Here is a 25,690-nt window from a genome sequence, read left to right on the forward strand (position 1 = left end):
AACATTTTTGAAGTTTAGGCTGAGGTTAAGGAATTAGTAGACTTCATAAAATATTTTCATCCAGTTATATATAATTTTCTGAAGATTTGGACTTCCTGATAGCTTTCCTTATATAGTTGCCTTATTTTAAAATAATTATTTCCTATTCAACAGCTATCAAGACTTGTACAAATATGTCAAAAGCATGTGTAATTTTATTTGAAAGGTGTGTTTATTTTTCCATGAACAAACATCTATTCTATCTGTTGTGCAGGGGAAAAATAGTGGATGCTAATATTTACATACAACTTCAGCTGATTCCAGTTGCTAATTTGTGGCAGTGCTGCTTCTCACCCTGTTGAGGGACTTTTCTAGCCTGATTTTTTGAGTCAGTGGAAAGAGATGACCATTAAGCATGCCATGCCACTTAAACTTGTGCTCTGGCTGTCAAGAGACAGGTTGGTTAACTCCAGCTTTGGCTGCTTATACATGAGCTGGTTCTGCAGGCTCCCGTTATAGTCAGTGGAGAGAAATAAGCACTTTCACTGCATGATTCATCTCACCCCCAGATGGATGTCTAAATTTGGAAGATGAATTCCACCTGAAGTCCATTACAGAATATAAATGTCATTAGTTTAAACTAGGGAATTATTTTTAAAGGACACTAGCTTGACTGGCACAGCAATTGAGTAGAAGTCTTTTGTTTTCTTCCATGAGTTGCATTTCAGAGGTTTAAAACCAGCACTCTGTAACTTGTTTCATATTTTGTGCTGTTTGGAGCTGCTCTGCTTTTACAGCAAGTTTGAAAGTTACAAGTCAGATATATTCACATTGCTTAATTTCTGAGTATCTGACTCTGCCAGGCTATGTGACTTCCTGACAACTGGTTTGATTGCTGGAGTAAGGGGATGACAACAAGGTTATGTGCCCTGCTCTTATCATTGTGCTAGTCCCTGTTGTCAGAAAGATGTCTTTCTGCTTGGAACCTTCTGCTAAATATTAGGAATTTTTTTAAAAAATCAGTGTCCTTAAAATCATTGCTCCTTTACTGGAGCCTGTGTCTCTACAGTAGTTTTACACAATGTCTGTGTGAGGTGATCCAGCCTTCAAATGTTCAGGTACAGAAGGCAGGCAGTGCAAATACCTTTTTTGTTTCTGTTTGTCTGGAGCAAGCACTTGGTATGACTGGTATCCTTTTAAAGTACTTTTCATGCTGTGCCATGCTCACCCCCTCCCCCCCCCCTTCATTTTTCCTGTTTATAGGTCTTGATTCCTGTCATGGGTGATCTCCTGTTCTTTTCCCTTTTTTTTTTTCTTTTGGAAACTGCTTTTATGTCATGATTTGTGGCAATTTTTTCCTCGTGATTACAGTGATCAAGTCCTGCCATCAGATTCTATCCTAATACTTGAATCAAATACAAAGAATTGCTACAGTCTCATTGCTATTGTACCACTTTCATTTTTCTATACCATTTACTCTTCTTGTGTTATCTATCAAGGATGGTGGAGTTCTCTCAGTTTTGTTTGGCTTGGGGTTTTTTGCATTGAAATGAGTGTTTTTTTAGTTCCTACATCAGCCTGAAGGTTCTAGAAAAGTAGTTTGGGATTAGAAAATAAGTCACAAGAACATTTGAGGTCGTGTATAGAATAGAAAAGTCTGTCCTTTTAACACTCCACCAGATACAACCATGGTGGGGAGAGGAGTTCCTTACTAGGAGTTTAGGGGAGATCAGTAGTTGGAAACTTGGACTCAAAAGGTTATTTGGATTCCTAATTGGGAGAACTGCATATTGTACAGATAGTGTATGGGCTCCTTGCTTGTACTGACAAAGATGTAATGTAACTCTCCTAACAAAAATGGAAAAAGTCAGAAGTAATAGCTATGGAAAGATATGAGGGCAGGTAAAACGCATCACCAGCCCTTAGCACTAGCAGAGAGTGTATCAAGTACAAATTTCCAGGTGCTTTTTACAAAAATATATCTTCCCTCAAAGAAGGGATGTGAAAAAGCCCATTAGTGTCTACCAGTTGGGAGTGGCTGGGTAATTCTCCCCATTCCTAGGCTGGCAGTTTAATGCTGGGTGTTGTATGAGCAGAAAATGCAAGCCTGTCAGTTTGTGTGATAAGGAGCAATTGCTGAGTTCTCCATTTGATGCTGAATAGGACTTTGCTTGGGGACAATATCCCTTCTTCCTGTTGAAATACAGCCAGAACTTGGTAGAAATATTCAATGTTACCTGCTGCTTCCCTGTAGGCAGTTCCAAAGGAGTTACTCCCTTCTGTGTATTTCTCCTTTCTTCTTACTGAGTATTTGGGGATTAGTGTTGTATTGTGCTGCTCTTACCTTAGACCAGTCAGCAGTGAACTGTGCACTCCTTTGGTGGCTGCAGGTACAGCCTATTTTACCTCTAATTCTGCTCAGGCTCAGTTATCCCTCTTAGTATTACTGTTTGTGAACAGCAGTAGGTGCTGGTGAGCAGTCCACAGATTGCACCAAACAGCTGAACCTGTTTTACAGCAGATCCATTTTGTGTTTAGTCCAAAAGACAGTGTTCAAAAATATGCAAAATTAATTCTTAAAGCTAACCTGTGGAATTATAGTATTACATTTCTTCCTACTGGAAAAATGACATTTAGAAGTATTAAGTTTATAAAGCTGGTAAGGACTTAAGGAATTTTGGAAGTTTAGGAGCTTTGCAAAGAAATCCCATTTCTGCTGGATAGGGATAATATACAACTTTTTGTCAGACACATCTTCTTACTTCAACTTATGGGAAGTGTGAAATACAAGTTTTTGCATATCTGTAAACCATCAGTATAAGAGGAATCAAAACACTGAAATGAGTAAGAAAACTATATGAAAGTGCTTAAAATATGTCTCCCCCACCTTCCAGAGGAGACATAGAACAATGACAAAGCTTCTTCCTTTTTCTTGTTTTATGGTGACATGGTAAAATGCCCTTAAGTCCTTATATTTTTATTTTGTTTTTAATAAATACTTAGGCTTATTGAAATTTTCAATCAGATTTCAAATCTACAGCAAAGTGGTTTTCATTTAAGCTGTTTTAATCATGCTGCTTATTTTCAAAGATCAGCAGTTCTGTAATTGAAATATCTCTATCAGGCAACATTAGTTCTTTATGAATAGTGTAAATTTGTTGTTTTCTTGTTACTCATTACTGAAATCCTTCTGAACCTGGGACCAAAATTTTAAAAACTCATGCAAGTTACTGAGTAGTAAGTTGTTTGCATGCTTCTGCTAAATTCCTAACATCTTCCTTCCACCCTTCAATTTAACATTTAATTGAAATAGAAATTTTCCTTCCTTCTGGCAGTAGTCTGGAGTCAAAAAAATATCGATTACTGGTTACAAGCAAGAAAATTTTTTGATAAAGATCAGTTACTTAGCCTGAAGAGGATTCTTGAATATACATTGTTTGCTCCTGAAAACAAGATACCTGAGTGATTGAGAATACAAAATAGCCAAGGCTTTTACTTTTCCATTTAGAAAAGCATTGCCTGAACTGGTCAATAAAAACTGAAGAGCCTCTTTGTGCTTTGGTGTACCCTTTTGGAAGTTAACAGTATTTACTTACATGAAATGTGTCAAAACTATTTCCTGTTGCTCTTTGATTATTAGTGGTTTGTTTCTCTTTTTAAACATACCTTTGAGCCCTCTAGTTGTTGTTCCAACATCACTCTTTTACTCACTCTTCTCTCATCTATTGCTGTTTTATTGGGTGTCCTGTACTGTAGCTAAAACTTACTGAGTTATCTGTTGTGTTCACTTTGCTCATGTTCAGGGAATAGTGACTGGTGATATGTGTTACATGTTGTTGGCTACTTCATGCTTGGAATATGCCAAATTAGAGGGAAGGCTCATTAGGTAATATGGAAAACCTTTTAAAGAAACAGAAAACTGATGTCATCTCTAAAATACCATTAGATGCCTTCAACATTGTTTTTGAGCTCTATGTTGATAAAGTTCCCCATCACAGGAAATACTAAAATGGTTTCCCTCTGTTTCACTCCATCAGGTAAGAACACCCTCAGGAAAAGTTTATCTTTGACATGCTTTGCAGAAATGCTTTTATGAACTCTGTGTAAAGCCCTTTCAGTGATTTTAAGTGATAGAGTGAAAATCAGTAGAAGGCGAGTTGAAATGAAAGCAAACAGAATGGGAAGCTAACATTGTGTGGTTTCTTGTTACATGCCATCATTGCAGGCTTGGTACACTTGGTACAAGTCTCTCTAATTGCTAGTCTGGAGCTGGAAAGGGTTGAATATTTTGGTCCCTTAAGCAAATGAAATAACATGAATGTAAGGGAAGGTAGTATCCTGGTTTTAGAAAGCAAAGAATGAATTTTTTATTTTTTATTTTTTTTCCAGTAACAAGTTAATGAAATCACTAGTGAAATGCCCACATTTGGAACAAAACTTTTCTGTTGGAGACAGAGGATACACATAATTTGCAGGAGCCAGCCCTTGTTTAGGACAAGTGGGTCTAACCTACATATTAAGCCAGTCCTGCTTACAAAGGCAAGAGGAATGTCAGTGTTTTCCTGTGGTGGTGTGCTTGCTGAGGCACTGCAGAAATGTCTTTGTTTTGCAGAAGCAGATGAACTTGGAGGTTAGAACTGCTGCATGGCTGAGATCAATGCACATTGCAAAACACAGAGCAGGTGCTTGCAGGGCAGATGATGAACAAGGCAATGGAGCATTGGGGCTAATGAGAAAGGCTGGCTAGGGTCATGGTGAGACTCATACTGTGTCCTGGTGTCTCCACTTTCAGATGAGTGATAGACTTTTGAGGGTTTTTTTCCAAATTTTTCTCACAGATCCAGGTTAGGAGTTACCTGTATTAACTGAGCCTCATGTCTGTTTGATACAGAAGAATTATTATAGTACGTTTTGCAAGAAGGATATGCACCATGCTTTCAGGATGTGGAAACTTCTGTTCAAGAGCAGTGCTGAAAAAGACCTAAGAATCATAAGGCTGCTGTCAAAATAAATACTAAAGATCTCAACTGAGCCCAGGGAACCATCATCATTTTCCACAAGGTAAAGTGTGAGGTCCTGCTCCTGGGTCAGGGAAATCTCTAATAGCAATACAGACTGGAGGAGGAATTAAGTGAGAGCAGCCCTGCAAAGTAAAAGATAGATGTTGGTGGGTGAAAAATTGGGCATAAGCTGACCATATCCTGGGCAGCATCAGAAGAAATGTGGCCAGTAGATCAGGGGAGGTGATTCTGCCTCTCTGCTCTGCTCTGGTGAGACCTCACCTGGGGTGCTGCATCCAGCTCTGGCACCCCGAACAAAAGAACAGTGTAGAAGTGTGAGAGCAGGTCCAGAGGAGACCATCAAGATGATTGGAGGTCTGGGGCATCTCTCCTATGAGTACAGGCTGAGAGAGTTCAGATTTTCAGTCTGGAGAAGGAATGGCTCCTAGAGGAGTTGTTGTGGACTTTCTGTACATAAATGGAGTATGTTGGAAGCATGGAGAGAGACTTTTACCAGAGCCTATAGTGACAGATCAAGGGGTAGCAGTTTTAAACTGGAAGACCATAACTTGTTACAGATACAAGTATTTCAGTATGAGGGTGGTTAGACACTGTAACAAATCACTTGGAATTGTTGTGGATGTCCCATCACTGAACCTGTTCCCAGCCAGGTTGCATAGAGATACCACTGCTCAGGGTCATGTGGGCTGGAACTAGATGATCTTTGAAGATCCTTCCCAGTCCAAAACATTCTGTGATCATATGAAAAAAGAATTAAGGGATATCCCCTACCTTGAATGCCATGTCTGTTCCTAGTGATCACTGTTAATGGAAGTTCCTGAAAAACTGAGGGATCTTGAAGAAAATGAGGTGATTGAGTGACTGAAGAGCTGCTTGATAGACTGGAGTCTAGGGGGGCTGCATGAGTCTTGTCAAAGGGAAGGTTTGAGAGCTGTGATTTTCCTTACACAGGAAACAGGAGCAGGGTCATGGTAGGGCTCCAAGGCAAAGGGCTTTTCTGGATGTTGGTATTAAATTCAGATGGGATGCAAAGTATGTACTTTTAGTGGTCATTGTGCTCAAAATGTAGGACTTTGTAGGGCATTTCTGTAGAAATGTGCAGACTGTGGGTGAGCTTTCCATTTTGAATGAGTTTGAGTATGTATGTACATTCAAGACCATAAAAGGAAAAATTAAATTAGGGCAGCCCTATGGCCTCTATCCTGCAAGATGCCTGATATGGTAATTAAGATAATTTCTCCTGGTCTTCTTGCCTATGAACACTTCTATATCTGTCAGTAGAGAAGCAATAGAACAGCACTAATGATAGCTATTAGAGTAATAATTCTTGTTTAGTTAAAACATTGTCCAGCTCTTTCCATAAGGTTGTTATTTAGCAGGTGTCATTTTTTTTGTTTGTTTTGTTTTTAATTTCTTTGCAATTTAATTGTACTTTTCTCTTTTTTTTTCATGTACAAAGGAAAAACACCAGCTATTGATAAATGAGGAACAATATACATGTGTGTTTGTAATTGTTTATACATACTTTCACTTTTTGTTTTAGTCCAAAGGTTGATATTTTCCAGCTGTCTTCTTGAAATCATGTTGTTCAGCAAAGAGCTAATTGTTGAAAGAGGTCTGGGAATACGGTCCTTGAATAAATTAGCTGCAACATTTTGTCAGTAATGGACTTAAACACTTTAATTAGTGGTTTTTCTTAACATGGTAATCATGTCAAGTATATTAGGATAAAACAGCATTGAGAATAAAGGAGAATTTGCTTTCAGTTTAGTGGGGTGTTTGGCAAAGAGTAGACGGGAAATTCATGTCTGTAGAGCTGGGCTGTGCAAATGGAATGTGTAAAGTACAGTGTATCAATCACACAGCAAATAATGTCTTAATTTCCATGAGATTTCTTATCAGTGTGCTGTCATTTGGGTGGATATAATATTATAGGGTCTTTGATTTATCTCTAAGTTGCTGCAACTGTTCCTTTCCTTTATATTTCTAAGTTGACTAATGAAGTTGCAAGAGGATTCTTGCTGATATTGAATTTCTCTGTCATCCTAAAGTATGCCCAGCTGACAAGATGAAAATGATTCATAAGAACTTCAGTATCTCTGAATTTCTGGGAGCTTGCAAATGTTGTAGTCCATTTTTCACATGTAGTTCATATAGTTGAACATTCACAGAAATTGCTTCTTACATTATCTTTTCAGAACAAAAATGCAATTTGTTCTTCTAACACCATTTAAGTTTTGTGTTGCTTTTTTCTGTAAGGCAGATGTCCCTTGGGAAGGTGTTTTGCATGCTTCATGCTGTGAGACCCAGAAAGCAATGTTAGTTTACTTTAGTAAACAAAATTTTAAATTGTTTTTAAATAACTTTTGGATAGTTTTTTTGTTTTTAAATATACTTAAATAGAATATCTGAAAACTGATTGTATGAAAATGGTCTATGGTATCAGGCATAAGTTTGTTGTTTCCAAATAAAATTCAATGAAAACAAAATATTTCTATTTATAAATTGATTCCTACATCCTGTCTAAAATATCCTGGATATCTTTGACAAGGTATGACATGCCTTAGAATCTGAAACAATCTTTTGGCCAGACTCCTTAAACACACCAAACTTTTAGCTTTTTAGATACTTGTAATTATTTACAATTTAATGAAAATAGCCATTACGCTATTAAAAAAAAAAACAGAATTTTTCTTTTCTGCGTTTATTGACTATATACTTAAATGTTCAAGATTATAGAGCAGCAGTAATATTGTCTAGACAATATATTGGTTGTTTTGTCTGTGGTATCATCTGTTGTCACAGAAAATGTCTTTGTGTGGTAAGGGCTTGAAGTTGTATGGCTAGACATTGTAACTCTAAATTTTTTAAATGGTCTCATGTATATGTATTATATATTTCATCACATAAAACTACTTTTGCAATTGATATTTTAGTTTATCTCTCCCTTGTGATCTTGACTGCTGAAATAAAGGAAATTATCCCACCAGTGTTTTGTATTTTGCATTGCCTGCCTTTTCACCCTTTCTGAAAGTGAAAAAATATGTTGACTTGACTCAAAATTTAATATACATCCTGCAAACAAACTTTCTTTTCCCACCCAGCAACTTCTTTCCTTTGTGCTTTCCATTGTCTTGCACACAAGGTATGCAGCTTCCAGCTGAAGTGGAGATTGCTCCTGTGAGCAGCTGGAAGACAAGGAGGTTGATGGTGGGAATGAGCTTTTTCAGATGCTTGAGCATTTTGGATGAGGAAGCCTTGCACTGCTGTATCAGACTAAAAGTCAGGCTGCTGCAGTTGCACTTGCATCTTAGTCCTGGCCTTGGCTGTGACACCCCTTGTGGGTTTTCCTGAGCCTTGTCTAGATGAGAATGTTTCTGAGGTTTAAGTCAATATCATTATAGTAATAACTACTTCTATTTTCTTCGATAAGATTATTCTGACTTAAACCGGTATAAAACAATTCTATTGAAGGCATACTAGAATGCAAATCGTGTGCAGATGTTGCATCAACATAAGTACATTGGTTAAATTCATAAGGTGAGACATTCCTGTTGGAGTTTTCTTCAGGTGGCTGAGTCCTTTGTCTTTGAGTGGAATTTCTGAGTTATAGGTTGGTGGAGGTCAGAGCAGCCTGCACTCATCCTGCTTGTCTCGTGTTCCAAGGCATCTGCTGGTGGCTCTTTACAAAAGGACAGTCCAAGGCCCATGGTGAAGGTAGAACTCCTGGTTAGAGGCAAAGGCCACTACTGAAGACAGAATACTAAACTAAATCTTAGTTGGCTAAAAGTTTGTTTAAAATTACAGTAGGCTTGCTTTCATCTGCCTCTAGTCTGTCATTCTTGGCCACTTCCTAGTCTGATTGGAAGAGCCACGTTTTCTTACATATAACATCTGCTCAAAGCATACCTACTGCCCTAGATAGCATAGGTGAAACTGACTATAAATAACCACTAATTTATAAGCATGTGTGTTTTGCAGAGTCAAGCACATATCATCCATGATATGGTCATTGTCTCCAGTATGCTGTTGGAGCCTTTGCCTGTCTCTAAAGTGAAAGGCACTTTAGAGGTGCACGAGTCTGTACCTCTACAGATTCAGCTGTCCAGGTACTGAGTGAGTGGGAGGAGATCCTACATGTTTGGTCCAGATAAAAGGAAGAATGTATCTGAGATGAAAAAGAGAGTGTTCTCCTCTCTCCTAACTTTGCCTCATAGATAACCCCTAATTCCACATTTGATTTGATTTGCCATAGTAAATTTTTCTTTCATCTTTGCAACCTAGCATCCAATGGGACCTTGCAGTTGGATTTCTGGGGCCCGTTGTGTGCTGGTATATGAGGGTCATGCTGCTTGCTGGAGTAGTTCCCTCTCCTACCCATTGGCTCCAACAAGGACAGTAGGTGTTTCTTCAGTAGAGAAGCCTTTGTCTGGGATGATCCAAATGGGAGGGCTGTAAATCCTTAGACATGGGTACGGTGTTCAAAGTCTGAAACATCTGGGCAAATCTCCCATGTGTAAGCCATTCAAACCTCAGAGGAAACAAACTTCTATTGAAATTCTTCCATCAAAAAAAAAAAAATCAGGAAATAGAGAAGGTAATGAAGGATTGAAGGACCTTATTCTTTCACCAATTTCTGCTTATCCTTGTTTTTTCAGGTAGCATTTTGGAATCTGGTATTCCTTCAGAGCATAATTGTTGTGATCTTATAAACCAGCTAACTGTTTCCTCCAGAAGAAGGATCAGTATCAATCATTAATTTAAAGGATATTCAAAATTCTGAGCCCTATAAAAAACACAAACCAGAATAGAAATATGTAGTATTCCCAATATATTTTGACTCTGAAATGCAAAATAGCCACCTAAAAAGCATTTTTATACTTGTTTTTTTTTCCTCTGTACAGAATCCTATGTTTGCTACAGTGGGTTTAACTGTAGCTTTATTAGAAAACAATCTGGGGTCTGTTCTGCTGCTGTGAAATCCAAATCATTACCACAGCAGACCCAGTTTGGTTTTTTGTTTTTTTTTTTTTTTTTATATGTTTGTATAGTCATGATCAAAGAAGGACTGGGTCTGTACAACCATTAGGTTTCAAAATTTCAGATTTCTTTAGTAATAAAAAGGATGGTTTTAAATATGCATTTTAGTGTATGGGCAAGCTGGAGTCTAATAGTACTGGTTTGTGGTTATTTTTGGTGTAGAACTGCACAAAGATATGTTGTAAACATTAAAATTCAAGTAACATAAATGCTTGCTTCAGTGGGGTTTTTTTTAATGCCTCTTCCTTTATCTTCAGTTTTTGCTCCTTATTAGATTGTTAATTGCAAGGTCATGTCAGTTGCATTTTAAATGCATAATGATGCAGACTCTCTAAGGCCTCATTACACTAATGTTACTGATAATTATAAAACTGAACACAGTAGAACATCATTCTTTGAAATGTCATGGGTTGTTAATGGTAAAATAAGCAAACCCTGCGATTTATGACAGTTCATAAAAGATAAATTATATGCCATGATAAAATTCCATGCATAATTCTTTGCATGTGCAAAGAACAAGAGCAATTCTTTAGTTTACTGTCCTTTATAAATAAGGCAGGTTGTTTTGTAGACAAGAAAGCTCACTCTTGTTTTCATATCAAAGCAGTGACCTGTTAAAGATGGATGGAATTAGCTGGATGTTACAGTATTGGCTGAAGACTTGTTAGCCTCTTTACTAGTGGTTTTCATTTTTTTTTCAGCCTATGTCACATCTAATAAATGATTTTTCAATACCACCAGCTGAAACCAGCTGTTTGGCTCTATGCTTTTTGCCCAGTGTACAAAAAGCCAGTATAGGTTCTGTGTCTCCAGTGACATGTGGAATCAGCTCTACACTTGTTTGAGCAAATAGACAGCTGGCAGCTAATGGATCCATTAGCAAACTTCCCACAGAATATCCTGTCTTTGTTGCTGCATGAAATTTTAATAACTTTAAATCATTACTTTAGTTGAAAGTTAAGAAGACCTTTTTGTAAGACATTTGTTTCACAGAAGTGAAGACATGTCTTTCTCAACAGAAACAATTTATTTTTTTATACTGAGAAGTAAAGCTACAGTAGCAGTGGAAATCTTCAATGTTTTCTTCGTCTTTTTATTAGCCATTTGTGAACCTCAAGTGATTTTTCTATGTTATATGGCATGGGGAGTTACTCTTTAGTTGGAAGATTTTTTGCATGTTTAGGTGGGAAAATATTTGCAATCTTGCCTTATCCTTCTGGAAAGAGACTTGATTTGCTTGTTGTTCTACTTGACTTACTCTTTGTAGTAAAAAATCATGTATGCACTCTTTTTTAGCTGTATGAATAATTTCAGTAATGAAATCAAAATGTTGCAAACTGCCCTTCTTTTAGTGATTTTCTTTTGCTGTACCTCTCAGTTATGGTACAGTACCTGTTTTGTATGAGAAGTTGAATAGAGAGGAAGGCCCTAGAGCATCTGTCACTTTGTGGCACATTGAAACTGTTACATGTGACTGTCACTCCGGGTCTTACCTCGTGGTGAAGTCTCCAGAAGGGAACTGGGACAGACTGCACTGTAGCAGAGAATCAAGATCACAGGAGTACTCAGTTGGCCCAAAAAGGAAGCACACCAGTTTTCTTGGGTGCTTTTTGTTCAGTTGTTTTGTTGTTTTTGTTTTTTGGGGTTTTTTTTAAATAGTGAATCAAACTGCATTACAGCAAGTGAAACAAACATGGGACTCTCCCAGCCCTTGGTCTTCAGGGTTTCAGATGCTAAAACCTAGTTCTCAAAGTGCTGATGGGTAGAATATGAGGAAAAGGGAGCAGTGCTTCGAGTTCATTTGCAGGTAGATTTGCTCTAAGGCATGTGGCTGGAACAGTTTATCTGCCAGTTGGAATCACTTATGTCAATGAAAACTTTATCTAATCTTCCTTCATGCCAAGAGGAGACCTTCCTTGAACCACTCCTAATGATCCTGTGTCCCAAGGAACCAAGGAGTAACTTCTGTAACTACCAACTGGAGGGAGCAAAGACACATTGGATAAATAAATGGTTTCCTTGTGACATCCACCTCTCTTGGCTGGATGGACAAGACTGCAGACACTCTGAGGGAATTTGTCAATATGCTAACATTTAATGGCTTTAGATGAAAAACTTGTTCTCTTGGTCTGGTAGCTCATTCTTAGAGGAAAGCTGAAAAAAACCAACACAAAGACTACTGGCCATACTTTCCAATTGTTGGTGAAAGCTTTTCTCGTGATCTAGCACTCTGCTATAAAAAGGAGTTGGGAAGATAAGAGGGCAACGTTGACAGTTCTTGGAGCTCTCATCTTGTCAGTGTGTTTATTAAGGGTCTTCTTCATTGTCTGAGATGCTTGTAGAGTATTGAATGACAATTAACTGTTGCCTTTTATATGACTTCTCCAAAAAGCACAAATCCAGTGAGATGCTACTAAAATCTCATTTGATTCTTACTGAGAGTACTGGAGTACTGTTATACTTCTATTGATTTCTATGTGCATCCTGTTAACCTGCAACTGTCCTTAACAGTGATCATTTTAGCTTCTGTTTCTGCTTGAAAACTTTTTAACACAGGTTTGTTTTCATCTAGAAGGCAGAACAAGACAGCTGGGTTTGCAGTTCATGCCTTTCTGCCTTTTCTGGTTTCCTGATAGATCTCCAGCAAGCTGAGTGCCACCCTCTCCCACCCAAAACGTGTAGGCACAGTGATCAGAATCAATAGGTCAATGTTTGTTCAAAGAACAAGATGCTGAAGTTAGTCCAGTAGATTGTCTCAGACACCAGTCTGGTGTGAAATAAGGATTTAACTAGTGGAAAGTCAGTGAGTGGCTTGTGAAGAAGGTACTTTGGGCTAGCTTTCTTTAAATAGATGGACTTGTGCAGTGCAAACAGGAATTTCCTGTCTCAGTCTATTTCTAAAGCATTCAGTGCATCAGAAAGAGAGCTGTTTGATTTTTATTACTAAAATGTACTCCTTAATATGTTCTTTTCTGGCCAGGTAAAGTCTGATAAAAATAGTTGTGAAGTTTTTTAAGTTACATACATTTTTGATAACAAATGCAGTACCAGAATAATGAAATCCAACATTGCACACCAGCTGCTTAGGGATTTTTTGTTCTTTATCCAGCAGTTTATTACAAGACCAAACAGTACTAAGTCGTTGGGGGTTTCCCCCCACAGGATGGGCAGTCAGGGTTTTCTTACTACTCACTCTTGGTTTGTCATCTTCCCTCATGCCTCTAATTCCTTCTCACAAATGCATATACAGAATTTTACTGCAGTTTGCACGTTGTTTTTTTTTATTTTTTAATTTGCTTTTGAAAGCTAAGAAGTTTGCTCAATTTTGTTTTGTGGGTATGCAGTTATAAAAGTAGTTTACATTTTTGTCTGCTTATTTCTGAATGTCTTTCTCTTTGAAGTGCTGATTGAATCTCTGCTGTTAATCTCTTTAACCCCTGAAAGAAGATTACCTTAACAGTGAAGTGGCTGGGGAGGGGAGAAGCAAAGGAGAGGCTGATTCTGTTTTTCTAGAATGAATTGAGGTCTTCAATAAAGGCTTTTTTTTTTGTGACCCTCAAGCATACCAATAGTAAGTTCTTGCTGCTAACACAATCTTAGCAGTGAGAACATATGGGTGATAGTAGTTACCAGCCGTTTGATCAAATCAGCAATTCCTTGGGCAGAATCCAGCAGTTTTACCGGACTTGGTAAATTGTTTACTATCTTTTTTGGGTTTTTGTTTTTGTTTTTCTTTAATCTTGAGGTCAGCCTGCTACAAGTTAGGTAAATGCCAGAAGGAAGGAAAAGTATTTGTGATAGACATTTGAACAGTTGTCTCTGTACTTCCTTTTCATCTACTTGATTAACATTAATAGTGTGCTGGACTTTTGAATTGTGTGTTTAACTTCCAGCCAAAGGCAAGGAATCAGTGCTACTAGAAAAGGTATTTTTGTAAAGGTGATTGGATTTTTATTCAATGCTAGAAGAAAACATTGATTAAAGTTTTTTTAAAAACAGTCAATTAGATCTCAGAGGAAGACAAGAATTCACAATAGGCAGCCACATGGCCAAAAGAAAGTATTTTGGATTATAGTGTCTATTTGGCAGTGGTAGAGAAATTAAAAGGATGTGATTCTGGATGTTTGACTTCTATAGTGAATTAATAACTGACTTCTCTAATGTGGATAGTAAGGTGTTTTCTGTAAAGTATTTAGGCACATTGCATTCTTATGCATATATTCAACCTTGCTCTATTAACATTTGTTCATGGTTAATAAGTTGGCTTTAATTGTGTAAGAAGTAAAAGTAATAGAAAAGGTACTCTTTGTGATGATTCATTATTCTGTGGAAAACCTTTAATGTGATTTATAAAAGGGCAGTTGTTTGACTTTGTTGCTGCTTGTTTCTGCATCAGTTAATGACATTGCAGTATTAGGGGATGAAATAACAGGGTGAATATACTTAATCTTTTTGAGCATTAAATTTTATAGGGTGTTTCACTGTCCGTGGACCTTGTTCTTTCCAGGAACTCTGATTCATGATTCTTGAGGAAATTACAGTATTTTTATTATTGTAATGGTTAGTTATACTGAGGGTATTATTTTCTCTCAGTTTGACTATATTAAGGCAGTATTTGTTCAGGAAAATTTACTTTGTTCCATATTTCTGTGTCTAATAGTTAACATGGTAAGAAGGAATTGAGAGGGAAGAAAAGAATTAGGCATACATTACATAGTTAGAGTCCATGAAATTGTTGTTGTACTTATCAAAATGTGTGGTTTTCATGCTTTCAGACTCCTGCTGTGTATTTTTTTATTGCTTCATTAGAGAATGGGGAGTAGTTGATTTCCTGTGTCTATAGAGGTTTTACTTTTGTAGTCAAAGCAGATTTTTACACCCCCTCCTGCAAATAATGCAGGACTTTCAATGCCAGACTAGTGCTGCATCTAATAGATGCTGCTGTTTTCTTCCTGATTTGTTTTCCAGCTGGGGTAAGCCAGAAAATGCCTGCTACCACTTGTCACCACGTGATGAATGGCAGGTGGTGACTTCTTAAGGCTCAGTCGGTGTTAATTGCTGGCGACAGGTCTCTCTGATTCCTTTCAGCAGCAGGTAATAGGTGGCCCCAGGTAATCAGCTCTGGCACTGTCTGCCTGTAGTGGGAGCTGGTGGCAGCCCTGGGCCATCAGGGTTATAAATTGTCACCTGTCTGGGCACAGTTCCGTTTCTAAATCCCTTAGGATATTGTAATTACTCTTGGGTTTTCTGTAGTTTTAGTTATTCTGAGCTTAACCCTATCCTGTGGCTGTGAATATCTGGGGTTTGTTTATGAGATGTATTTGGGGGCTGGCAATGGATGAAAATTTCTCTGTGTCTTTAAATATGTCACTGTTTAGTCAAGACTTCTTTGCACAGATGCTTAAAAAAGAAAGCAGGAATGCCCCATTCATTTTCTTTGTATAATTGCTTCCTATAGTTGACTCTGGATTTGTCACATCTGTTTCCCCCTCCATCCTGCTATAGCAGACTCCAGTGTCCTTTCCTCATCTGTTGCCTGATTCCCTTTTTTTCCTTTGTTGCCATTTACAGTCCATCAAGTAACCAGGATGAAGAATAATCCAAATGTGCTGTTATTATGTGAAGTTGTAAGGGAAAATAATTAGGGCTTCCCTGTCTGGTAATAGTTTAGATTTTATTCCAGAACACTTTTTCATCAGAGTTTGCACTCTGCATAGGGTTTAACAGTAATAAACTAGCATTTGGATTAATTATTTCAGAATATTCTTTGTTAGCTATCTAAAGACAATATGAAGGCGAACTGTTTTTCTTATTTTTTCTTTCTCATTCTCACAGAAGCAACCATGGGGTGTATTAAAAGCAAAGAAGGTAAAGGCCCAGCCATGAAATACAGAACTGAAAATGCTCCAGAACCTGTTATTTCCCATGTCAGTCATTATGGATCAGATTCCAGCCAAGCAACACAGTCACCGTCAATAAAGGGATCAGCAGTCAACTTTAATAGTCATTCCATGACTCCTTTTGGAGGGTCTTCAGGAATGACACCCTTTGGAGGAGCATCATCTTCATTTTCAGCTGTGCCAAGTACATATCCTAGTACTTTAACAGGTGAGTGTTACATTAAATGATGCTATTATATTTAGTATTATAGCTGCTTGACTGTCATAGTCAAAAAATTGTGACACCTTGCCACACAAAAATAAATTGCTAATTTAAAATAAATTTCCTAATTTTCCATATCTTTACTGCTTAGAAAATAATTCAGCCTGTAGTGAGTAGTAGTCACTAGTGGCTGGGGCATGAAGGTTGAGTGTGTTTAGGCTTTTATTTTTGTGCAGACAGTTAGGATCTCAGCACAGAGAAATTTAAGACTTAATAAAGACAATAATGGGAATAGTTGATACAATTAAGTGAGAAGTTTTAAGCTGTTGGAAGGATATAGGATAATGGCTTTAAATTTGGAGAGTTGTATAAAGTGAAAAACACTTCAGATTCAGGAAACTGGTGTTTTTTACTGATTTCAAGTCTTAGTACTTTTAAGTTATATTAATACAACATTGAATCAATTTATACAGCTAAACAGGATTTGCATTATATTCTATGTAATTTACTGTGGGAACAATACATGCGAAATGAAAGAGCAGAATTCACATTGTTGGTGATCATATTAAAACCAAAATGGAAAATGTAAAAATAGAATTTACAACACACAGAGACCTCCTTGGCTGAGGTATAGAAGATACAGCATTTTAAAGCAACATGCACATTTGATGTTATAAACCCACCTTTATATCAAGATCTTAAAACTTACAAAAATATTGATTTTGTCCACATAACTAATTTTGTAGTTTGGTTGGATATTTTTGAGAGGAATATGTGATTTACACTTTTTTTTTTTTTTTTTGAGAGACAGTAAAAAGACAGACTAATCTATTCTAGAAGCTCTGTATAAAAACTTCAAAAAACAGAGTAAATAATTTCTTACTAATCTATTTCTGGTTTTCCCACAAACCTCTAATGTTGGCACAATTACAGTGCTTAAGCATTTACATTGTTCCAGTGGCATATAAAGTCTTTTAAACACAAGTAATTTGAGACTCATGATTCTGACCTTGACATTAAGTAATTCAGGAAACCAAATATGAATTGTCAGGTAATCATCACCTCATAGTTCTTTTCTTGGGAATGCATTAAAAACCAAATAATTAAAATGAACATCTAGCCTGTGTCATTTATGAGTCAGCTCTGAATCCCCATTTTGGCTGAACACATGCAGCAATCAAATAAGGGTAGCATTCCTTTATTTTGATTAGCCCTGCTGTATTTATTGTATTTCAACTCCCTCAAGAACCTTGGCATATTTCTTCTTACTAAATCTGGTTCTTTGGTCATGTAGGAAGCTCCAGCAGTGCATGCAGGCACTCCTCAGCATAACCAGACATCAGAGATGTAGCCCCCCACTGGGTTACCACAAATCCTTTGCTGCAGAGACCAGAAGGGATGTTCTCTTGTCTGTTCCTGTTCCTGCTGGTTGTTATATCTTGAACCAGAGTCAACAAAAGAGATTTCTCATCAAGAGAGAGTCTTAATATCTCATCAGTGTGAAATCAGTTGTCAGCAGGCAGGCTGATTTGTGTGAATGCTCCCGTTGTTTTGCAATTAGGTAAAATGATACTGCATATGAAATTATTCCTCTTAGTTCTGTAAAACCATCCTATCCACAAAAAAGCACACATTTTAAAAAATAAATATATACCTAAGTAAAATTGCACTAACAATTATTTGGTACATTCAGTGCTGCTTTTCAGATCAACCAAAATTGCGTGTTTTTGTGAGTGAGTGAGATGACAGTCTTCATCTGCTGTAAGCTTTTTGTATTTGTGACCAATAAAACACTGGATCACATTCTGTCACCCTTTGCTTCATGAGAGAGGAGAATAGATGGGCTTGTCAAACAGGATGTAAGTGTCAGTAGTACTTACCCAGTTGATCAGTGATGTGTGGCAAGAGGATGATATGGTTGTCATCGTGGCCTGTAGTGAGGCTGAAAAGAGTTGAGCCATCTTTTATTCCTCTAGAGCAGAAAAGAAGAAATCTGAGTTAGTCACACTGCTCTTGTATTACATGTTACTAAGTATTCAGATACTTTGAATTCATAGAATATTGCTACAAAGCAAACCAGGAAAATGGACTGCTGTTCTTGCCTTCCATGAAGCTGTGCTAGTGCTCTGTAATCCCCATGCTGAGCAAGAGGGTAAAATCTTCTCTCCAAAATCAGTCATAGATTAGAGGATGGAATACTGATCTAATAAAAGGAAAATCATTAAGGGAAGTCTTGTGTCTACAGACTTCAGCAGCTAAACCAGATCCTCACAGTGGTTCACAAAGAAAACAGCTGTAACAGCTTGAAATACCATTTCACAGTATCTTGGTTTAATCAGTCTGTGCTGATGTCCTCTTCAAGTATTTTATTATTCTTTGCTATGAAAAAATAGCACTTGTGACTGAGAATAAAAAGAGGTTTTATGCTAGCTGAAGTTTTCTGAGTTTCTTTATATGCAGTTAAAAACTTTTCTGATATTGTGACTTGAGAGTATATATTGTTTTCATCTGCTGAAGAGCTCTGGGGATGGTTTATTTCCATAACACTTGCTTTCTGTTTGTGTGAATATAAACAGAGGTTGTACCCTCACTATTTTCTTGCTCCACATATCAGTTTGTGCCATCAAAATAATGTAGTAATAAAGAAAAAAATTGGTAGAGTTGTTATGATTTTTAACTTAAATTAGGAACTGCTAACTTCAAATGAATATTTTAATTCGTTTTCAGTTCATAAATCACACTTTTTAAAAAAACCTCAATTACTCTAACCTCCTGTGGGGATTTTGTTCTGTTTTTCCTAGTGGAACTATAAATTCATTTCCAGCTGAGGCCTGCTGAGAGACTTTAACCACAGGAAGACTCTAAATCAAATGAAAATATTTAGGTGATTAGGAGCTCTTATGTCAGAAAGTGTACAATGCAAAAAAACATTGCATATAGACTGTCCCCATTGTATTATGTATTCTTCCTTTCTATCATTATTATGCTAATTGTAAGATCTGAAATTATTTTCAACATGTTTCTCTTAGTGGACTTTGATGTATATTTTGATATGTATATGTGCATATTAGAGATGTACTATTATGCATTTGAAAATATATTATTGCTTGGATGGTCATAAGGCTTCTTAAATGTTCATCAGAGTAAGAAATAGCATTTCTAGGGCTTAAAAAGTCTTTTTGAATTGTCTATTTGCGATTTTCTATTATAATTTTCTCCTAGTTATGGTACATGGTTCCTTATTTTTGCAAGTAGCTTGTAAAACAGCCTGTTCTCTTTTCCCTCTTCTTCCTCTTCCCAGTTTTATAGATTAGCTCTTTGAAGTATAGAAAAAGGTTTCCTGCTAGTAGGTGTGGAAGCTTTCCTACCTCCACCTCTCACATCTGACCTAATAGGGGGACATGTTCGACAGCATGCCCTATACCAGAGGTGGGGTGGGAAAGGGAATTCCTTAGGGGTGGTGGAGTGCAGCTGTTCCTCATGTGACCTGTCTTGGCCTGTGTTCTCTGGAGTAATGCACTGATGGATCATTCTCAGCTGCAGGTCTGCTTCACAGGCAGAGATTTGGTGGAATCAAAAAAATCATCAGTGCTAAAGCAGAGGAATGTCTGTCCCCAGGAGATTACTTTTATTTCTGGTTCAGTTCCTTGGGTAGGTCTTGATGTGTAACCTCAAAAAGTTGGGAATTCATCAGTTTTTTTGAAGCTAAGTGCAACAGGAACTTCTGTGAAAATTAGTGGCTGATGGTTCACTGCTGTGGTGATGTAGGTTCTTCCTGAACTGCATTTCTTAACAAGAAGCAATGAAGAAGCTAACGGGTTTTTTTTACTGATGGTGCGTCATGCAGGTTTCTGTATATAAGTTCTGGAATTATTAATGTAGTTCCAGTCATGTGTCTACTGGCCTTTTGTGGTGTGGAAGCATATTTGCAGAATGTCTGTTTATAGGCATTGCTCTGTCCTTAGAAGTTAGTAGGTTATTCATCTGTCTTCCAAAACGAAAAGCAACCTGGAGTGTTTAGTTGCTTTGAAATCAAAACTGATTAATTGTTTCATGGACAAGTACTTAAATCAAGTTTTGCAACAGTACTGCTTTATCATACTGGATTTTTTTTTCTTTTTCCTAAGGTGGTGTTACTGTATTTGTGGCCTTATATGATTATGAAGCTAGAACTACAGATGACCTTTCATTTAAGAAAGGTGAACGGTTCCAGATAATAAATAACACGTAAGTGTTCTCATTCACATACCTCACTGGATTGTTTGGAATAATTAGATCCTCAATTCTTTTTGAATTTTTTTTTTTTTTTTTTTTTTTTTTAATACATTCAATATTCAACAAGCATGGGGCTAAAATACATAACACTGCTAAAACAATAACTTTTCAGGTTGAGATCAGGGTTTGGGTGCAGATACAGCACTGTAGCAACTGTGGTAGCCCCAAGCCTCTTCTCAGTTGGGTGACTTCCTTCCCTTCCCTGCCCCAGCAAGGCACAGCTACCCCCTTTGGGGAAGCAAAAGTAGGGACAGGTACTGCTCCATCTCAGACTCTGCACCTGGAGTTGCTCTCTGATCTGGAGAGGCTGATGAAGACTAGACAACTCAGAAGTTTATTTACACATCTCTGCCATAAAGCATTTTGGTCTTGCATTAAAAAAAAAAGCCCCAAATCTTTAAAATATGAAATTCCACTAAGAGGCTTTTGTGTTGCTCACAACATAAGATGTGTGTACGTGCAGCACAAACTAGTTTAGATGCCCTCATAATTAAAATAACATGTTCCCTAAATTTACCTACCTTTCATATGTGAGTGCATTACAGGTGCTATGGTGTGTTGTTACATGTGGAAGAGGTAATGATATTTCATTTCAGGGAAGGAGACTGGTGGGAAGCAAGATCCATTGCTACGGGAAAGACAGGCTACATCCCAAGCAATTATGTAGCTCCTGCAGACTCCATTCAAGCAGAAGAGTAAGACACTATCCTGTCAATCTTATACACTTTATACCCCGTGGTGATACTGTTTTTTAAATTCATTGTATGTAACATTTAAGGGTAGAGTAGGAAAATATTATTAATGAAAGGATAGCAGTGCTATTTGGATTATATCAAAGGTATAATTATTAGTAAGCATGTGGTGGGCACACACGCAGTGTTTTATGCCTGCTTGCTACATGCAGGGCTAAAGGAGAAAGGATGAAATAATTCAATAATGATAAAAATTGAAGGGCACACCTTGTGTACCATATAAAGCAAAAATGGATGGACTTGAGCTAAAGAGTTCACACGCCATCAACTCTAGGTTTTTATCCTTATTTTTGCTTGCCAGGCCCTGAGTTAAGATCTGCTATATACTTGGTATGACCTAACCATAAATTCTAAAGAAGTATTTGTGTGCAGAATTATTGCTAGTCTATTAATCTGTAATAACTTTTTGGTGACAGAATTGTTTGGTATGCTAAGGCTTGCTAAGAATTTGGAAAACTATACTTACTGCATCTGTTATTAACATCCTGGAGTGCTTAGATGATCACATAAAATGACTGTGGAACCCATAGGATGGAGTAGAGTTTTAGGTTATTCCAGGGGATTGTATTCGTTGTATTAGAAATATAAAGTTGCACAGCTCTTGTTTCAATATATAGACATGATACTGCTAATCAGCAGTTCACTGATATGTGATCTGTTTACTTCTCTGTTTGCTACTGCACATCTGATTTTCAAGCTGAGACATTAGCATGTTGCTGCTGCTGCTCTCACTTCTCTTTGCTATTAAAAAATGATTGCATCAAAGGTGCTCTGTTATTTATACCCTTGAGTTTCATCTGGGTTTAAAACTCTTAACTTTTGTTTATTTTTTGGGAAAAAAAAGTCAAATATTTATCTTTTTTAACTGTGCAATACAAGTTTATGTCATTATAACTGCAGTGGTGGTAAAATGAAAATTATAGCCTTTTTCAAAGAAAGTTTAGCTCCTGAACACTGGCCAGAGTGGGGGGGTTTGTCATAGGTTTTTATGATGACTGGAGGTGAGTGTGAAGGGTGATGAATGAGGAAGCTTTTAAAAACTGTTTATTTTAAATAACCAATGCTAATTTTATGAAATATCCCCACAGTATTTGGAATGCAGTTCATTTGCTTTAGAGTTCATTAGCCCTGTGCTTTGATAGTGTATAGATTTTGTGTTGTGACTTCAATTAGATTTGCAAATGCAATACAGAGCCCCAAGTTGTCTGTGGCCTTTTCAAAGCCTAGAGGCATTTATAACAGAAACTGCTTGTGGCAGGATCCATATTATTTGTGTGCTTTTTTTAATGACACCATAATATAAGTGTTTAATTGTCTCTAAAAAAGAAAGCAATTCAATCCTACTATTATTTTATAAGTAGTGAAATAAACCAGCACTTTACAATATAGTTTATAAATTGTTTTAGTCTGGGGAAGAGGCATTTTCATGTGAAGTTATGAACTAAGATTCAAGTTTGCTTCTGTAAGATTATATGTTACATCCAAATTGTGTCCAGTGTGTATATTTTCATATCCATTTCTAACTTTGCATATCTCCTTCAACACTCAAACTGCAAATACAATAAAATGTAAGAATAAGTTTCAAATTTCCATGTGATTTCACAGGCCATTCTGTTCATGGCCAGCAAAGTAATCCCTCTTTATCTACTTTTTTTCCCCAGAAATGTTTCACCCACAAAGCCATTGTCTTGCAGCAGTTTCCAGTACTAATTTTCCCATCACTCATGAAGCCAAATTAGCATGATGATAAGACAGTGACAGACAAAAATGCTTGAAATTTATACTTTGCGTCACTTTGTAACTTTCAAAGCATCTAATAAAAATAAAACCTAGATAGAAATAAGTCTTATTCCAAAGTCTGAGGATTCATCTGAAGAGGCACCTTAAAATTATCACTGGCTCAGGACAGTGCTGTGTGCAGGCTGTTCATCAGGATGAACATGCTTTGGAAATGTAGAAGAAAAAGCTCTTTTGTGAAAGAGCTGAAGGCAAGGAAAAATGCAGATCTTTTAAAACATTTGTGTTCTTTTTGGTATCAGAATGATTCAGCAATTTGGGATGTTACAGAGAAGTGAATGACACCTACCATAGGGTTGTTCCTAAATGATCAGTAGAAAAAAGTGCTCTCTCTGCTGAGGTAGAGAAAGATGGGAGGCAACAGAAATTGAAACAGTAGAGTTTCCAGCTGAATATAAGAAATCTTTTTATCCTGAGGACAGCCAGGAAGGGGTACAGGTTGCCCAGGTAGGTGATCTGTCCTTCAAGTTTTTGAAGCCTGAAGTAGACTACATCCTGAGCAACTAGGTCTGATAACACTGCTGAACCTGCCTGCAGCAGGAGGCTGGACCAGAGAACTCCAAGGGTCCTTCCAGCCTGAATGAGCCTATCATCCAGTGATAATTATGCACACTCACTTTGCATTACATATTGTTTTCTAACATAAAACCAAAACTTTTTAAAGACGGGAGTTTAAGCTGCTGTAGTGTTGAATGTGGTACCAAAGTGTGTCATCTGATTCATCTCGGTCTGTAAACTTAGCCTGAGGAGGGTGTTCCTTCAGTGTTAAGAACAGTTGATGTCTGTTGTTAAACCAGCAGAAAACCATAATACTTGCAGATACAGGACTCTTTACATATATTTTGTAAATAATAGAAATGAGAGTCATATGGAAATAGGTCATCTTAATACTGTGATTATATAGATGCCATTGCTTTTGTTGGTCTGTATCTGCCTGGGGATACTTGTAGCCCAGCAACTATTTTGGAATATTAGTAGTCCAGGCAGGGCTTGAGATTTCTAAATCTTTTGCTTATATGAGTACCAAAGCATAGGAAGATTTTATTTACACATTTCCTTTTAAATTTTCTAGGTGGTATTTTGGTAAGATGGGCAGGAAGGATGCTGAAAGGCTACTTTTAAATCCTGGGAACCAGCGTGGTATTTTCTTAGTAAGAGAGAGTGAAACCACTAAAGGTATGTATGTGTCTGTGTATCTGTCCTCTCTTCCATTCCCTGCTCTCCCCAACACCAAGGTGAAGATTTTTATGCCTATCCTATGATACACATGAATGTGCACACCGTGTATGTGTACAATGACAGCTGGGGAGATATGTTAAATACTTTTTTGTATTTTGGTAAAGAACCAGTATGTGACTTTTTTCCTAGGTGCTTATTCCCTTTCTATACGTGACTGGGATGAGGTCAGAGGTGATAATGTAAAACACTACAAAATCAGGAAGCTTGACAATGGTGGATACTATATCACAACCAGAGCACAATTTGAATCTCTACAGAAGTTGGTGAAACACTACAGAGGTAAGCCCAAATTTCAGTGTCCCAACGTTGCCTACTGTGAGGAAGAAGGACTACCTGGCTTATAATCTTAAAATTTACAACTATGAAATTACTTTCTGATTTCAACAAAAAGTAAATGGACTAGTTCTTTTTCATCAACATTAAGATGTTACTTTTGTTACAGTCTTGCCCCTACTTAACTGTGAAGCTATTAACTATTTTTTGTTTTCCAGAACATGCCGATGGGCTGTGTCATAAGCTAACAACTGTTTGTCCCACTGTGAAACCACAAACGCAGGGACTAGCAAAAGATGCCTGGGAAATTCCTAGAGAATCTTTGAGGCTGGAAGTTAAATTGGGCCAAGGATGTTTTGGTGAAGTATGGATGGGTAAGAGTTTAATGTGACACATTGCAGTTGTTCCTGGGATGTTTTAATGGTATTTTAAGTAAATCAGTATCAGGATATGAGAAGATATTATCATAAAGAAATGAAGGAAAAAATAATAGTTATGATCATGCATGTAATGGTAAAACTGATATTCAATATAGTTCTAGTTTATGATTATCCTTTTAGCTGAGAAAACAGAAGCAAAAAAGTTTCAGCAAAGAATCTCTTCACTAATACAGTGGGGAATAAAACCTGATCTGTTTCTCTAGGAACATGGAATGGAACCACAAAAGTAGCAATTAAGACACTAAAACCTGGTACAATGATGCCAGAAGCTTTCCTGCAGGAGGCTCAGATCATGAAGAAACTACGACATGACAAGCTTGTTCCGCTGTACGCTGTCGTTTCTGAGGAACCAATCTACATCGTCACTGAATTCATGACAAAAGGTGTGGGACAGGATATTAGAAATACTGCATTTAAAAGGTTATTTAAGACCTCAGCAATAACTCAGATGTTTAATTAATGTTAGGTATAAGCTGACTGGAGTACAAGTGTTAATTTTGATTAAATTAAAATGAGCAACACTTGACCTACTTGGAGCAGTTCTGATTTAGATTATGGGCAGAGGCATGATTCTTTTGCACATCTGTGGCAGCCTTGCTAATCTTCCAAGCACAAGATTGGGGTTTTTTCCTCCTTGTTTTTAGTGTGTGCTGTCCATCACATTTAAATGGAACAGTATAGCTGGCAATATTATTATGAGATTATGCCTGCCTGTAGACAGGTCATGCTAACAACAAAACATGTTGAGCTTTGGGTTTTTTTAGCATTTCTT

General features: G+C 37.2%; 1 protein-coding gene across 2 annotated transcripts in view; it reads left to right on the plus strand.

The window, feature by feature from the left end:
• Positions 1-25,690, plus strand: part of YES1 (YES proto-oncogene 1, Src family tyrosine kinase) — a 50,367-nt gene that overhangs the window by 17,342 nt on the left and 7,335 nt on the right. The window contains exons 1-8 of one of the 2 annotated variants that reach the window (XM_079300290.1): positions 15,113-15,134; positions 15,876-16,148; positions 20,270-20,369; positions 21,014-21,112; positions 24,039-24,142; positions 24,335-24,484; positions 24,697-24,852; positions 25,122-25,301. In XM_079300290.1, coding sequence (XP_079156416.1) covers positions 15,884-16,148; positions 20,270-20,369; positions 21,014-21,112; positions 24,039-24,142; positions 24,335-24,484; positions 24,697-24,852; positions 25,122-25,301 — 1,054 coding nt within the window. In that variant the 5' untranslated portion in view covers positions 15,113-15,134; positions 15,876-15,883. Of the gene's footprint in view, positions 1-15,112; positions 15,135-15,875; positions 16,149-20,269; positions 20,370-21,013; positions 21,113-24,038; positions 24,143-24,334; positions 24,485-24,696; positions 24,853-25,121; positions 25,302-25,690 lie in introns of those variants that run through there. The other variant, XM_079300289.1, reaches the window with a different exon arrangement.

Source organism: Erithacus rubecula (genome assembly GCF_903797595.1).
Source record: "Erithacus rubecula genome assembly, chromosome: 3".
In the NCBI taxonomy this organism is placed as follows: Eukaryota; Metazoa; Chordata; class Aves; order Passeriformes; family Muscicapidae; genus Erithacus; species Erithacus rubecula.